The sequence below is a fragment of the Melanerpes formicivorus genome, unplaced genomic scaffold, assembly GCF_026170545.1.
Source record: "Melanerpes formicivorus ecotype bairdi unplaced genomic scaffold, bMelFor1.0.p_v2 SCAF_27, whole genome shotgun sequence".
In the NCBI taxonomy this organism is placed as follows: domain Eukaryota; kingdom Metazoa; phylum Chordata; class Aves; order Piciformes; family Picidae; genus Melanerpes; species Melanerpes formicivorus.
Genome location: NW_027142379.1, coordinates 10,348,262 through 10,364,549, shown reverse-complemented (window position 1 = coordinate 10,364,549; position 16,288 = coordinate 10,348,262). Strand labels below are relative to the sequence as shown.

Below are 16,288 nucleotides of genomic sequence, written 5' to 3'. Positions count from 1 at the left end.
TGTGTCTAACCTATTAAACCTTCAAAAAGCATTGGCTGTAAGAATTACAAAGGGAAGAAAGAGTTTAATTTCCTGGGTTTTAAAGTTCATAGCTTAGATATTGCAGGGGAATTACAAGGAAGAATTTACCCTGTGCTTTTGGTATATTATGAAGAGTAAACTGATATCCAGAGCAATAAAGCAAGCACTAAAGTGTGAGGATCAGCTTACAACGTTGCCATGCCTGCATTGTTGTGCCAATTTAAGGATGAGTCACACTTACAATATGACTTATGGTGGTTCAATTCGTTCTTGAATTCCCTGCTAACTAATGACTTCTGCCATATTGTCAGACAGGTGGAGGTGTTTGAGAGTCTAAGGCACAAGCCTTCAGTTGTTGGTGTTAAATGTTTCATGGTTAGCAGCTGGTGAGATTGCCTGTGTTGTTCATTAGACATCACTTCCAATCTGGATGCACCCCTTGAAAACCCAGAAACAGACAAACTGCACTTTCTTGCTTTCCCTCCCAGCTTTTACATTTCTGTTTGCTTAAAACATTGATAGTATCAAGATGTTCCAGTAACTGTCCTTACATTGCACTTCAGTTACTGTTTTTTGTGATGAGTATTAGTGAGCCAGTTACCTGAAGAACAAGAATTAGTAAAAGCAGTCAAAGCATGTTAGGTTTGCTTATTAGGTAACAAATGTCTATCAACTTGTCTCAGCCTTGATTCCTTTAATTTTAGGATCTCTTGGCTAAGGCCAAGAGCAAAAGAAATCTCAGAGTTACAGCTGGAATGGGGCTACAAAAGGACTACCAAGTTTTCCTCTGAGGAATTTTTCACCTGGGGAGGAACTTGGCTCGTTTTTGGGGGTTCAGCTTCAATTAATCTGACATCTCTCCAATGTGATTTACATCAGCAGGGACTTCTTCAGCTGCAAACAAACATTTGTGGTGTTATGGATTGCCAGATACCATTCAGCTATTCCCACAGCTGAAAGAAACTGGCCTGAGAGAAAAGCATGTGCATGTTTGGAGAGGGAAGTGATAGAGGAAATAGTGTCTTTAACCAGACAATTTGGCAAAAGCATCTTCTGTTGTCATCTCAGTATGTCTTAACAGTGTGAACAAGGGCAAGAAACATCTCTCCCTGGCTAGCCTTAACTGAGCACAGGCAGAGCTTCTAAACTTCTGTCTCCTCAAAACTAACTATAGAAATGTGATTTGCCTGGAGAGAAACAGGGAAACCCTTAAGTTTTCCAACACAGAGTAGAAGCATCTTGCCGTTCTGGTAGCTATCTGCATGAACTGCGTGTCTTTGCAGGGATGAGCTCAGAGCCCCCCTGCTCTGGCAGCTTAGGAGAGTTTGAATATGATTTATGCCCCTTATGGCCCTCTTTACAGGCCCTTTCTCAGTGGAAAAAAAAAGAAAAAGAATTAGCTGTTTGACCTACCACTGTTCCCTTCACATCAAGCCCTGAGAGGATCCTTCAGAAGGGGAGTAGCATGAAGAGTGTCAGAGTGGATACCATCATACACTTGATTCGTTTTGTATGTTGCACTTGAAGATTATGGCAGTTGAAGAGTTCTGAAATGTATAGACGAGCAGAAAGGTGAACTTGAGAATCCAGAGCCTAAGGCTTTTCTTCAGAGCATTTCCAGTGCCTCTTTGTGAGGGTCATTTGGCATTCTGATGCCTGAACTCCTGTTGGTTCCATAGCCCTAGTGACGACCTCTTTGGCCCCAGACATCTTTCCCTAAGCAGCAGCGTTTTGTGTGTTTCAGTAATGTAAGCAATAAAGCTTTAGGATAAATTGTTTGTTATGAAGACATTGAAGGGGAAAAACCTATCCAGTGGAGTATGTAAGTAGAGCATCTGGCAATAATTCTGCTTTGGGTGTGAGAGATAATGGCCTGTGTTTTGGTGGTGATAAAAATGTTCTGTTAAGTTCTCTGAACCCACTGCAATGTGATAGAAAACCGCAAACGATGAAACAGTGCTTTAAGGGGAGCTTACATGTTCAGTGAGCATAAAATAAACATAGTAAAATAGAAAAAAAAACCCCTGATTTCCAGTACTCATTGTTTTATCACTTCCATCATGGGTATAGGATAAAAGAAAACTCTTACTTGCTTGATAGAAGAAGAAAGCTCCTACTTGAAGTTCGTACTTGGCAGATGTCAGTTGAAAGCTCTGCTATGGAATATGCTGCAATGTCAAAGTCTGTTGGGTAATTTTAGACAAATGTGTCATGTGTGACATGGAAATATGGCATGCTGTACATTAGTGATTTCCCAAGTGTTTGGATCAGGTAGTAATGTGCTGAGAAAGTGCTCTTTATCTCTCCACACTGTGTACTTGTATAGCAGTGGGGAAAGGCTTTTGGTAGAAATTACTTTAGTCAGAAAAAGAACCCATTTACAATATGTGCCTTCTAACATCTCTCAGACAATGCATTGTATTAAAGAGGCATTTTTTGATTAATGTTTTATAAACATTTTTCAGCATGACAGCTTAAAGTCCCTGTAAAATTGTAAATGCGTGCACAGTGCTCACTTCCATAAAGTCAAATGCCATCTCATAAAGTCTAGTTGGATCCTGTCAGTGACAGTGACACAGAATCAGTACCTTGGAGCATTAAAATTAATTTGCTTCATTTATATTACTGCAGTGATAGCTAGATGAAAAGAGTCCTATATTTAAATTCTCTTAAAAATACCTTCCACTCTTTTAGGCATTTTTATTATTATTATTTTACAGTTCACTAAATGTGGTGAAGTGCAGCATAATATTTTCATGGGCCTTTTAAGAAATGTGAAAGGAGCAGAGGGGAAAGGGGAGGATGTGGGAGGTTATGCTGGGTGCAGAGCTGGAGGAAGGATAAATAGCTTTCAGCGGTGCAGGCTACTAGATAAACAGTGGCCTTTGGCCAGGGCTGATGAACCACAGCCTCGGAGCCAAACTGGAATACCCTGGAGCAAGGGGGATCAAACAGGGCCCTCCTGCACCAGACTGTAAGAGCAGCCCTCGCAATCTCCCTTGCCCTTGTAGAAGGTCACAGATAAACAGCTTTTCTCCTGATAGCTTCTCCTCTGGTTTGCGAAGTTCTTACGTGAGGTGGGCTGAGCGAGGCTGCAGACAGCGAGAGAAATTCAGTGTACTTCACATCACACACCTAACTCGCTTCTCTTGACTGCACTGCACTTAGTGGAAGTACCCAAAATTTACACTGCTGCAAGTGAGCAGAATCAATCAAAGGTCTTGGGAAGCAAAGCCATGCAAACTAGAAGCATGGGAGTGGAGGAGGGAGAAGGAGGGAAGGGAGAAAATACAAACAGAAAAGGGAAGGGGCTTCTTAATACCAAAAGTCAAAGAAGAAGGAGGAACATCAGGGAGTGGTAGTAGGAGAAACATAGCCAAACACAGGAGAAGAGGGAAATTTGGTGTAAAAAACTGGGAATACAAATTATGTTGTTTGTAAGGGATATTTGTAGCTGATCTCAGCAATTCCTCTCTTCTGCTACAGCTCCATGTTGTCCTGGTCAGGTGAGGTGCTGTTTTCTCACCCAGCTGGGTACCACACTTCTTTCTTTGGAGGAGGATGGGACACAGCCCTGACTTGCGCCTGTCACAGTGTTTGGCCAGCTCAGATCCAGGACACACATTCACACAATAAGGCTGTTTAAAACATTTTGGCAACTCAGCAGTTTGTTCCACCCCTACTTTGAGAAAACCTGCCCTAGTTGGCACCAAACCACAGAAAAGCACTTTGGCATTCAGTTCCTATGATATGTAGTGAGCAAAGGTCTTTGGCAGAGGAGTTGAACCGAGGTGCTGGAAGCCCTTAACTTCATAAACCATAGCAACACAAATGGGTGTTTGTGACCTGAGCCTTCATACCATGACAGCAGCCTTAAGACTTCTAAAGATTGGCATTATCAGTTTATAGACAATGTGCCTCCTCTGGTGTCAATCGAGACCCAGGGAAGTCAGTCCAGTTATTACCCTGAAGTGCAGAAAAGGATGATTAATGGCTCTGGAAACAAACCCAGAAATCCTTACAGACATTATTCTTTATATATGTAAGTGCAACCTTAATGCTCTAGATGGCAAATAAATACCCTTGTGTTACTGGCAAGTGGTGGGAGGGAGGAGCTGCTGTGTACTGTGAGGAAGCTTAAGACTAAGCTACTGACCTGGATTTGAATGTATGTGGTTTGACCCTGTGCACTATTTCACTTATCTTGGACTTAGTGCAGCTATCATACTCCATTAGTACTGAAAGCAATATGCTAGGAAAAGATGAGGAAAAGGGGAGTGGGCAGGACAGCCCAATTTAATGATAACCAAAACCATTTTACTTAGCACCTTCACTTCTTGCTGTCTGAAAGATTTAAAGTCATGTCACTCTGCTCTGTTAAAGCTGCACCTGTTTATGTCACTCCAGTGTCAGTGTTTCTGTTAGAGCTTCTCTTGGTGCTGGTTCGTAATCTCGTCTTGAAAGTGCATTTCAAGCTAAGATTCAGCACAGGGCATCAGCCAGGCATTGAAACAGCAGTTCACTTCCTTTGGCTGGGATTTGGTTTTCATTCTGTTGGGTTTGTTAAAGTGTTTTAGATATGTATGTATATAATATATATATTATTATACAGCTATTTATTTTTCCCAAGTGAGGGAAAAGTAACTGTTAGAATAACTTTGTTTTTTCTGGCTAGGAATCTGCATGAGTTTAATGTTTTTGGACAACATCAGCAGTTACTTTCACAGTATCACTAAGGTTGGAAGAGACCTCAAAGATCATCGAGTCCAACCTGCCACCACAGACCTCATGACTAGACCATGGCACCAAGTGACACATCCAATCCCCTCTTGAACACCTCCAGGGTTGGTGACGCCACCACCTCCCTGGGCAGCACATTCTAATGATGAATTACTCTCTCGGTGAAGAACTTTCTCCTCACCTCGAGCCTAAACTTCCCCTGGTGCAGCTTGAGGCTGTGTCCTCTTGTTCTGGTGCTGGTTGCCTGGGAGAAGAGACAAACCCCCACCTGGCTACAACCACCTTTTAAGGTAGTTGAAGAGAGCAATGAGGTCACCCCTGAGCCTCCTCTTCTCCAGGCTAAACAATCCCAGCTCCCTCAGCCTCTCCTCACAGGGCTGTGCTCAAGGCCTCTCCCCAGCCTTGTTGCCCTTCTCTGGACACGTTCAAGTGTCTTGATGTCCTTCCTAAACTGAGGGGCCCAGAACTGGACACAGGACTCAAGGTGTGTTGCCTAACCAATGCAGAGTACAGGGGCACAATGACTTCTCTGCTCCTGCTGGCCACTCTATTCCTCATGCAGGCCAGGATGCCATTGGCCCTCTTGGCCACCTGGGCACACTGCTGGCTCATGTTTAGATGGCTGTTAATCAGCACCCCCAGGTCCCTCTCTGTTTGGCAGCTCTCCAGCCACTCTGGCCCCAGCCTATAGCTCTGCATGGGGTTGTTGTGGCCAAAGTGCAGCACCTGGCACTTGGACTTGTTGAATGCCATCCCATTGGATTCTGCCCATCTGTCCAGTTGGTCGAGGTCCCTCTGCAGAGCCTTTCTACCCTCTAACTGACCAACATCTGCTCCTAACTTAGTGTCATCTGCAAATTTGTATTTTGTACTGCTACCCAAAAAAGAAGTTTAGACAGCATTAAAACATGGCAAAACAAAACACATGGTGTTTTGTTCAGCTTTGTGCTAATATTCCTGCCACAAGCGTTTGTGCCTGGGATCTGTGGATCTCTGTCATGAAATATTTCCTGGGAGGTTTGCAGGCTGGCAAAGTTGGGATTAAAAGATTCAGTAAATGCATTAAAAAGGCAACAGGTCTATTCCTTTTCATTAAACTAATGTGTACCTGCAAAAATTACTTCCTCTTTCCAGCAGTTTTCCCTGGTAAACAGCAGGAACTTTAATTGCACATTAGTAGCTTCCAGGAACCTATTGTTGTGACATGTAGTTAAACAAGCTGTGAATTAAGAACCTCTGTTCACCCAGTGATCTAATTACATTGTCACTCTAATTATAGTATTTTCTATTTATATTTGACACCTTCCATTTTCTTTTCCCAGTTTACTGAAATGGCTTTCCCCTGGAGACTTTACCTTTTAGGCAGGAACTTCTCATCTTTTCTTTCAGAAAACACTCAGTAATTTCAAGCGCGTCTCAGGCACTTCGGATCTCTGCTGTTAGTTTGCTGTGTGATCTTAGGCTAGGCGTTTCAGTCTCCTCTTGATTCTCTGTAGGAGTCCTGTTCAGATTACTAAAGTGTTTTTGAATCTGTGGATCAAATTGCACTGCCAAAACACCAGGTACTGTCTTGTCAGCATAAGTATAGCGTGTTCATAATGTGGGACTCTGTTTTTCTGTAGGTAGGGCCCACAAGGTTCAAGCTGAGATTTGGAAACGGGCAACAAAACCTTGATCCATTCACAAGAACAGTATGATGAACATTGCAAGTCAGTTACACTCCTGGATGTAATGCAAATACCCGTTCAATTTCTGTCCCAATACTGTTCCCAAGCCCCAGAGGTCAGTGTTGATAATAAGCAGCCTTCTAGAAACAACCAGGTTGGCAAAGACCTCATAGATCAAGTCCAACCTATTACCTAATATTTAACACTTCCTGACAACTAAACCATGGCTTCAAGTGCCAAACTCTGTGATAGGGCCATGATGTTGTTTTGAAGGTAATTATAATATTGAAATTAAGCACAGAAGCTTTCATTTACTTAATTTCCCTGGAAATACCCACCTAAGTAAAGGCTGCTAGATTATTAGTGGTATAATGTGATGAAGGTGATCAAAACAATGACAGGAAATAGTTCTGTGGAAACCTCATGAAGCTTGCAGCAAGAGTGGGGCACTGGTGGAGTGGTAACATTCAACATATAAACTGTTTCCACACATAGGGAGGTGACAGCTTCTATTAAGGGAAACCTGAAGTGGTGTTGAGAACAGGAATTTATCCAAGACATAAAGAGAAGTTTCTGTAAACCTGGTAACTTTGGCTGATCTGAAACACCTACTGATGGAGCAACAGAAGGCGTGTGGCACAAAGCTCAGTCCTTTCTCATTGCCAAGAAAGGAGACACACAGATGAGCTCTGTGAAAACTGTGTGCAGTCTGCTCCACCGCAAGGCTGATGGTGGCAGAAGATTCCTAGAATGACATTTAAGATGTGGGAGAAAAGAAGGTCTGTTCTCAGGGAGCTTCTGAGGAGTTGCAGCTGCTCTTGTTGGCAACTGCAAACTCCTGGTCAAGCAAGACAGAGGTGGTTGCAAGTTCTGCCCACATCTATGCTGACTGCAGGGAGGTTGGACTAGATGACCTTTGAAGGTCCCTTCCAGCCCGGACCATTCCATGAATCTAAGCTTTATTGGAGTGTGATAGCAAAGTTCCAAGACTGAAGCAGGTAAATGTGAACAACATGTTCAAGGGAAACACATTCAGTTTCATGACTGCAAAGCTAAATCAAATTTCATTTTACATATCACATCATCAAATGGGAAGATTCTGCGTGGACATGTCTAACAGAGTTAGCACTGCTGAGTGCAGATTCAAGCTCTTAGGAAAGACGCTCCATCTCCAGCTCTTAACACTCATTTCTTCCAGCACCTAGCAACTTCTGTACTCCAGCTGCTCTCTAACTCTTTATAGGCAGGACCACTTCATATTGCTTACTTAAGTTCACTAAACCTTTTCTCTCTCATGCTGTATCTCTTCTGAAACACATGAATGAAGCAGGGAGCTTCGTTCCCTAACAGGAGCACTCACCTGCAGGGTACTTGACTATCTGCCTTGAATTCATAGATCTGGCCAGCCTGATCTAGTGCGGGGAGTCCCTGCCCATGGCAGGGGGGTTGGAACTAGATGATCCTTGTGGTCCCTTCCAACCCTGAATGATACTATGATACTATGATCAGTGAAAGGAGGAAGGCTGTCAGCTGGCAAGGTATATAGCAGAAAAACACAACCTTCCTCCAGTGGTGAATGGACTGAAGAAAGGTTGCAAGCAGGAGTTGAGCAGGTTGGATGGAGGACAGTCATGACAACACAAAACAGAGCACAGTGAGAGGAAGTAGTAAAATAGGCAGTACAGAGCTCTACTCAGCAGCTGAACGGTCATGCTGTAGCAGAATGTATTTTATATCAAGGCTTATTGAATTAGGAAATTAAATTAGAAAAGATCTTTTATGGCATTCCCCTGCTCCTTCCTTTCTGCCACAGAACTTTCTCTGCCATGTATTTTTTCTGCTCATGCTCCTGCTGCTTTGTTTAGGTTGTGGTTTTTAGATAGAACTTCTGAGTCTTCATTTTGTTTCCTTTGGGTTTGTCATGGGTTTTCTTTTTTGGTGAAATATCAATGCAACATACAATGCTTTACTTTTATGTGCTGCTCAGAGCCTGAGGTGAAAGTCTCTCTCCTGTTTGTCTGCCTGCAGGAATTCCAATGCTGAAGATAGTCTTTGCGGGTTATGAGCACCTCTCCTTAATCTCCGTCCCCTTACTGATCTATCATCCAGCTCAGATTCTTCTTGGCAGTCTGTTGGTACCAACAATAAAATCTTGGATGGTTTCCAGGCAAAAGGTAAGAATTACTGGTTTACACTTACAGTGAAGAGTGTGCTTTGAGGAAAAAATTACCTGAACACATCTTAAACTCCTCAGGTTCCTCTTTTGAGATCCCATGGTAGGGATTTTTCTATGTCGTTACTTCCTTCATGGCAGTGGTAGTCAAAGTAATATCAAGTTAAAAATGCTGAACTTTATCCCTCTTGCCTCTGAAAAGGTTCAGATCTTCAAGTTAGACCTCTATAGTTAGTTCCAATTAGGAATTCATTGATAGTAGGAATTCAGATGATGCCCAGTAGGTATGGTTCCATCTTTAGTTAATCATCACAGCTTTGGATCTCGGTTGTGGAGATGTGACGAAGGTCTGTCCACTGGCATGGGAACTGGAGAAATCAGGTAAAATGAGGGCACTTTCTGAATGGAATTGAAGCAGAAAAAAACAGATTGATTGATTGATTTGGTTTTTTGAACTTGGGTCACCCTTTCCAATAGGAAGATGTCTGCAGAAGGCTGGTTGCATTTCATTTCATGCCAAAATTATGGCATGAGGTAGCTTGTAAGGTCACAGACTAGAACCTAAAAGGTTTTGCATCAACATCACTGATTCAGATTGTGGTTCTTGCAGTACACATGAACACAAGCCCTATGAGGAGAGGCTGAGGGAGCTGGGGCTGCTTAGCCTGGAGAAGAGGAGGCTCAGGGGTGACCTTATTGCTGTCTACAACTACCTGAAGGGAGGTTGTAGACAGGCAGAGGTTGGTCTCTTCTCCCAGGCAGCCAGCACCAGAACAAGAGGACACAGTCTCAGGCTGCGCCAGGGGAGGTTTAGGCTGGAGGTTAGGAGGAAGTTTTACACAGAGAGAGTGATTGCCCATTGGAATGGGCTGCCCAGGGAGGTGGTGGAATCACCATCGCTGGAGGTGTTCAGGAGGAGACTTGACAGGGTGCTTGGTTACATGGGTTAGTTGGTTAGGTGGTGTTGGATGATAGGTTGGACGCGATGATCTTGAAGGTCTCTTCCAACCTGGTCTATTCTACTCTACTCTTCTCTACTCTACTGACATCTGACAGCCATTCTGTGATCTATGTGAAATAACTCCAATGGTTTTAGTCAGTAGTAAGCATGTCAGAGAAAGCAAGTCCTTGCAGCAGACTTTGCAGCGTTCAGCGAGACCCAGCAGGCTATTTTTTTACCAGCTTTGCTCCACTGAAGTCACCTTGCTAACTTGAATGCCTTCCCCAAATCAGTCATTTTTGTGTGACTTTGCTTTTGGTTACATGAAGTGTAAAAAGCAGGAGAAGTCTGAACTTTCAGGACCTGAGTCCAGAAATCAGACCTTGTTGAGCACCCAAAACTGGGAAGCTGAGAGTCACATATTGTTTTTCCATCAGTCTGAAAGTCATGAGGTGTTTCAAATCAGAAACCATCAGGAGATTGTGTGATGAAAACTCCATGCTATTCCTGCAGAAAGACAACTGAAAGCTGACACTGTCACTGCCAGTGACAGAATGATCCCTGTAATGCTGGCTTCTCTTCAGCATCTAACTGTTCTCCACTGCTGGGACCAGGAGTGGGACTGGAGCTCATCCAGATCTCCCCGATCCTTGGGGGCATTAATGGCCTTTGGGGGCTGCTGTCAGTTGGTGCAAGTCAACACAGCCTTTAAACAGGGCATCAGAAAACCAGTACTGGAGAGATTTACAGTTCACCAGCGCTAGTTTCTTATTCATTAAGCATCAAATAAACCTCCTGTGCTAATCAGACTGTAATGCTGCCGTGGAACCACTTTGGGGGATTGTTGTTCTGTTGCAGCAGTTTCTTCAGTTGGTCTTCTGTATTATTCACAAATGTTATTTTAATTACTCTTTGGGAAAAAAACAACTATAAATCAATGAGCTTGGGTCTGGTACCATTATAATAAGTATAATAGAAGTGAGTGTTGTGACTGGATAATGGTCTCCCACTTTGAAAATAAACATGTCATCATCACCCTTGATGTTTATTCTCTATAAACACCTTGGCTTCGTTTTGGCATCTCTCTTGCAGGGGGAGACGGTGAGCCAGTCACAGTACTCAGCTCCGCTGACATTCTTACTTAATTATGGTAGTACATGTGATCTGCTTGTATGAAATTGGATTTAAATATTTAGAGGTTCATCTGCACTAAGGTATTTCTAGTTTGTAAACACAGCAGCAGAACCTGCCAAACTACAAAGGTCCAAAAAAATTTGCTTCCCCAAACAAGCCTCTTGCTGAACAGTACCCCAAAAAGACTGATCCCCAGTGGCTGGATTTAACAATGGTTAAATGCTGGAGTTGCTGGAAGCTGCTGTTTCTGAGGGGAATATAACCTATTTATTTTTAAAGGTTTGGCTTATTTATTTTTTTTCTAAGGGTTTACATTTGTGCTGGAGTGTTGTTTTTTTTTCAAGCAGTGCTTACAAGCTTTAAATGTACAATATTAAAGGTTAATAACTACAGTCAGGAGGAGCCACCAGACATCTCTCAGACTGAAAATCACTTGTTTCGCCAACCCTCTGGAAACGATACGTCTCTGGCTTGACTGTAAAAACCAGAGCACTTGGCCCCAAAGCCTGAGGAAAACAAGAGATTCCAGGTTTCAGGAATTTGCAGATTTCATTCACTTCCCTCTCAGAACAATTTGCCCTGCCCAAGAAAGCAGTGGGCTTTTGTGCTGCAGAGGGTACAGCAGGCATCCTTCGGAATGACTACAGGTCGGCTGAAAACCTGACAACTTTTAAGCCACTCGTATTTGCCTCCTAAGTTGGAGTTGCTGCTTCCTGCCAAAGTAGAAGCATGAACGCCTGTAATTTGAGTTGAACTGCTGTCAAACACTGAATAAGTCGTTCAGCCACTATAGTTGGCCACCCCTGTGGAGAACACAGAGCTGGACCCTACCATCAAATAGAGGCACATGTTTTTAATCCTCCTTAGAGAGCAGACTAGAGCTACAAAGACATCAGGTATTCCCTGGCATAAGATCACCTCTGGGCTGATGTACTTTGGCTTCTTGTTCCCTTTTCTTAGAAAAGAAGGCAGACACATCACCAGTGTGTGATGTCCACCGCTGCACTGGTGACTATACTCTGAGCAGACTTTGAGCCTAATGGAAGGAGGCCAGGGAACACAGATGTGTTGGCAGAAAACTTCTTCACAGCCTCTCCACATGTGGGTCAGAAGTTAGTGTCATAGTATCATAGTATCATTCAGGGTTGGGAGGGACCACAAGGATCATTCCACAGATAGAAAGAGGACAAAGAGAAGGGGAATCACAGAGCAGAGGGAAAAGCACAGCCAATCACTTGCTGCTCTTTCCAAGCAAATGCTGGACTGAAGAGTAGTATCATAGTATCAGTCAGGGTTGGAAGGGACCACAAGGATCATCTAGTTCCAACCCCCCTGCCATGGCCAGGGACACCCCACAGTAGATCAGGCTGGCCAGAGCCTCATCCAGCCTGGTCTTAAACACCTCCAGGGACGGGGCCTCGACCACCTCCCTGGACAACCCATTCCAGGGCTTCACCATTCTCATGGGGAAGAACCTTGTTCTTGTATCTGTGTTACAAGTGGTTTGAGTAGGATCCAAATAATTGCTTTCTGAAAGAGATCTGAGACCCACCTCTACTTCCTTCACTGGCACTGTAACCATGTTCCTTCTGGTTCCTCTCTGAAGGTTTATCTGTAGGTGAGGAGGTTCCGATGGGCTATGAGACAAAACCACCAGCACAAAGCCCAGCGTGGGCTGGCAGCAGCCTGCTGACTCGCTCAGCCTCCCAGGAGTACACACAGCATTGTGCTGCCCCTTGCAAATAAAAGTCATGTCTCGTGCTGTTGGTTGTCTTTAAGAATATGAAGCAGTGACTGTTTTGTTTTCTGTTTGCAGGCACAGAAGTTAACCAGGCAGCCCAAGGCCCCCGTGAAGGTATAACTATGGAGATGGCCTGTGTCCCAGTGAATGTATATATGTACTATACTGTACACACAGACAGTTGAGACACCTGGCTATTTGTGAATGTTGCTTCAGTGCATATTTTATTTTTATATATATATATATATTAAAAAGATACCTGTTAAGTGCCTTACAGATACATTTTTGGCAAAAAAAAACATTGTTTCCAGAAGCCACTTTGTTGGTTACTGCAAGAGGTTGTACAGTATTTTGGAGTCCTTTAGTTCTTATTTTTCTACCTTGAGTGAATGGTCATGACTAACAGCTGTTGTTTCTTCCACTGCCCCTGCTTTGAAGCCAGGGTGCACCAGCTGGAAGTCCCTGTTTTTAACTAGCCAAAGTGGCTAGGAGCCTGCCCCGTTGCTGGCTTGCCCTGGGGAAGAGCTTTCTGAAGGGGTTTTTTTGAGATTGACTTGAATTTCTGTGTGACTCTGTTACACTCCCTAGTCATATGACTGTGACATGCCTTTTTCTTCTGAGTTTGTGTATACTCAGCATGGGGCCATCCATTGGATGGAAGCTGAAAAGCATGAATTATTTGCATTTGTTGACACAGTTGTCTAGACATTCCTTCAAAGTTAATGGTTTCCTCAAAAAAATTCTTTCAATTCCATTGTATGATATTGTGCCATTGTATATCTTAAATGCCTCATAAGCTTCTTCAAAGAACTGGTCTGGTGCTTGGGTTATGAGTGAAGTATTTGTGTTTGCAGCTAGGAGATCTTTCATCATTTACCCCTGAAGAACACAAATTTTTGGTTTTCTCTTTTTTTTTTTCCCCTCCCCTTTTCCTTCCCCCAGTGCAATGCAGGGAGATCTGCAGTGACAGAATTTAGGATGCTAATATTGAATCAGAGGCTTTATTGTAGGAAGCCAAGCTATGTTTTCTATATTGCTGCATTGGTAATGAACAATAGCTTGTGAGGACAAGAAAGTTGACAATTTTGGTTGGTGTTTCTTTTTTTGCCAATTAAAAGAATCTTTATAGCAGCAGTACCATTACCTTAGCTAATTTGACAATCAGTCACAACTTTTTAATATATAAAATGTTACTTTCTTTAATAACCTTACATTAAAAAGAATACCAAAATGCTGTTCCTAGGAGCAGAGTTGAGGTGCAAGGAACACAGACATATATCTAAACAGATAAGATTTCAGAGGTGCGCCCGAGCCCAGCCTCTGAAGTGTGCCCCTCTGTGGAGGTGGTGCTGGCAGTTGTGCATCCAAACATTGCAAGGAATGAAAGAAATAGGTCAAAGTGGGATCAATATGAATGCAGAAGTTTCCTGTGTGTTGTGGTTGACGTTGCAGTTAATGGTGCAGCCGAGTGCCAACACCTGGGAGCAGATCTTTAGCAGACGTAAATTATCACAGCTCTGAGAAGGCTGTAGCCATTTATGTGAGCTAAAGGTCTTCTGTATAGCAATAGGCAGGCAAAATCCATGTCCCTTTGCCTTAGTGAGAAACAATGTGTTTGGTTTACCTGGTCTATTATTCCTAGTCCACTCTTCCTGAGAACACCAGGAAAATAATCTGGTACCACTCACCGGTGCTTTACCTGCTGGTCAGTCAGAGCAAGGTGGCACTGTCACCATCCCTGTGAGAAGCCACGGGGAGCTGACAGCATCACCTTGTTCTGAACTGTCATCACCTGACTATGTCACAAGGTACAGGAGGTGGCAGCATGCTGAATTCTTTCATTCCCTGGAGGGGGACCAAGCTCTGCACACTGAGCAGGAGGGAGCGCTGAGGGACATCACCACCACCTGTGCCCCCCAGAGTTCTGCTCACTTCTCATTAGCCAGTGATGCAAAGGGAATCAAAACTGAGCTCACTGCTTTGATCAGTCAGACCCACTAACAGGCCAACCTGTGGGGTAATTGGAGAGAATAGCATGTGTTGTTGAGCCAAATCAAGATTCCCCTTGAGCATGCTAGCCAGGAACTGGCTCTACCTGAGAAAAAGTTCCTTTGTCTGAGCTTAAAACCCTGCTCACAGCAGAGAGTCTAGACTAGAATAGAATAGAATAAACCAGGTGGACAATGTCTTTTTGTCCTCTTTCCATAAACCTGACTATCCAGAGTATATAAAGACTTCATCCCAATTCCACTGGAATGGAAGGCTCTTTCTGTTGGTTTTGAAAGGCAAAGCACCAAGCCCAGAAAGAGTGCTCAAGGTTGTCACATATCAGCAGTAACTTACAGGGGTTGTGTCAATGCTGAACAGTCAGAACACTGCAAGTACCTTTACTGAGCTACCTCTATGTACTGAATCTCCCACTTTCAGTGCATCCAACAGATTTGCTTAGGTTCCACTGACCACATTCTTCTTGCTCTGTTTTAAATTGTTTCTGTGTTTATTAATATTTCAAACTGGTTTAAGCTGGAGCTTTGTTTAGAGCCGTTACAAAGTCCTTGTTGATTGCTTGGGTCAGCCAAAATATTGTGTATGAGTGTTGGAGGTGTTGGTCTAAAGGGAATATAAATCAAACCTGAACTATATATATATATATATTTTAAATCCTTGCTTAGTGAAACCTACTTCTGCATATCAATTCTGTTATAAGACTGTGAAGATGTTTGTTTTATGATGTTTGTTTTATGCCTCTATGTCTTTAATAAACAGAATGGTTTTGAATTTCATTTTGTTAATAGCAAACCAAAATTGCTCATCCTCTACGTCAACTTTTTACCTCTGTTGCCTGTGTTTTGTTCTTGTGTGGATAAGCTTTGAAACTGTTTGCTTGTTCCTTAAACAAAGAGCAACCTGTGAACTGTACAGAAATATGTTATGGAGTAAACTTGGGGAAGGAAAGTCCTCAGAACACTGCAAATTGTTATCAGCTGAAAATTCGCTCATTGAACTCCCCCAGTGTTTCAGTAGAGGGTTAGAACAGCTCTGAATCTTTTCACCTTCTTGGGTTAAATTCAGCTGAGGGACACCTGGTATTGAACACAAACAGGCAAAACTGATGGTGGAGGAGAATGCATCCTGTGTTGAAATACCAGGATTGTCTTGATCATCAGCACCTCTTTTGTGTAGCTATAATCTCATCCAGTGACTGCAGAGAAGGGAAAAAAAAGCCCAAGCAGTAAAAGAGCACTTCAAAGGTCGTAGGGAATCTTAGCACTTTGAGTGACTCCAACATTTTCTTTCCCATTGTGGTAGTTTTAGACTATGCCTTTAAAATTTTGTCACCCTTTTTCTGCACTAAATTGAGGAGCTTTTGATGAGCCCAGTAACAGGTCAAAGCTCAAATATTTTGTTCATGCCGTTAAAATGGTGGTCGTGTGGTGTTTTATCTTGTAGTCCTTCAGTCAGTGCGAATGGGTTACACGACGGAAAAGGCCACCTCAGCAGAAGCTGCACAGCTGTGCTTGTTCTCGGAGCAGGGGGAGAGTGATCCAGTAGCTTGGTTTTACAGGAGTCCCCTGCGTTATTCTGGCAGTCAGGGAAAAGAGGAGCTGTTAGTTTTATTTGTGCATGGTTTTCTGAGGAAATATCTTGACAGCAGGAGGTTAGAAGGCACGATGAAATATTGTCTGTCTGCAAGCACATTTGCTTACGTGCAAGTGCCTACGTGCATAAGAGATGAACAGTGAGAGATGTAGAAATGGCTAGAAAGGACCAAGTCCCTGGTAGACATTTTTCTTGCAAGACTGCATATGGAGAAAGAGCTACTTTCTTTTTTTTTTTTTGGATGTTATTCTGACATTAAAAATGAAATTTCA

The 16,288-nt window shown here is 43.1% G+C and overlaps 1 protein-coding gene across 2 annotated transcripts in view; it reads left to right on the top strand.

Moving 5' to 3' along the window:
* The window catches only part of SLC10A7 (solute carrier family 10 member 7), a 169,052-nt gene extending 152,764 nt beyond the window's left edge, over positions 1 to 16,288 (top strand). For both annotated transcript variants that reach the window (XM_068154085.1, XM_068154084.1), the window contains 2 exons: positions 8,457 to 8,602; positions 12,492 to 16,288. In XM_068154085.1, coding sequence (XP_068010186.1) covers positions 8,457 to 8,602; positions 12,492 to 12,536 — 191 coding nt within the window. In that variant the 3' untranslated portion in view covers positions 12,537 to 16,288. The remainder of the gene's footprint in view (positions 1 to 8,456; positions 8,603 to 12,491) is intronic.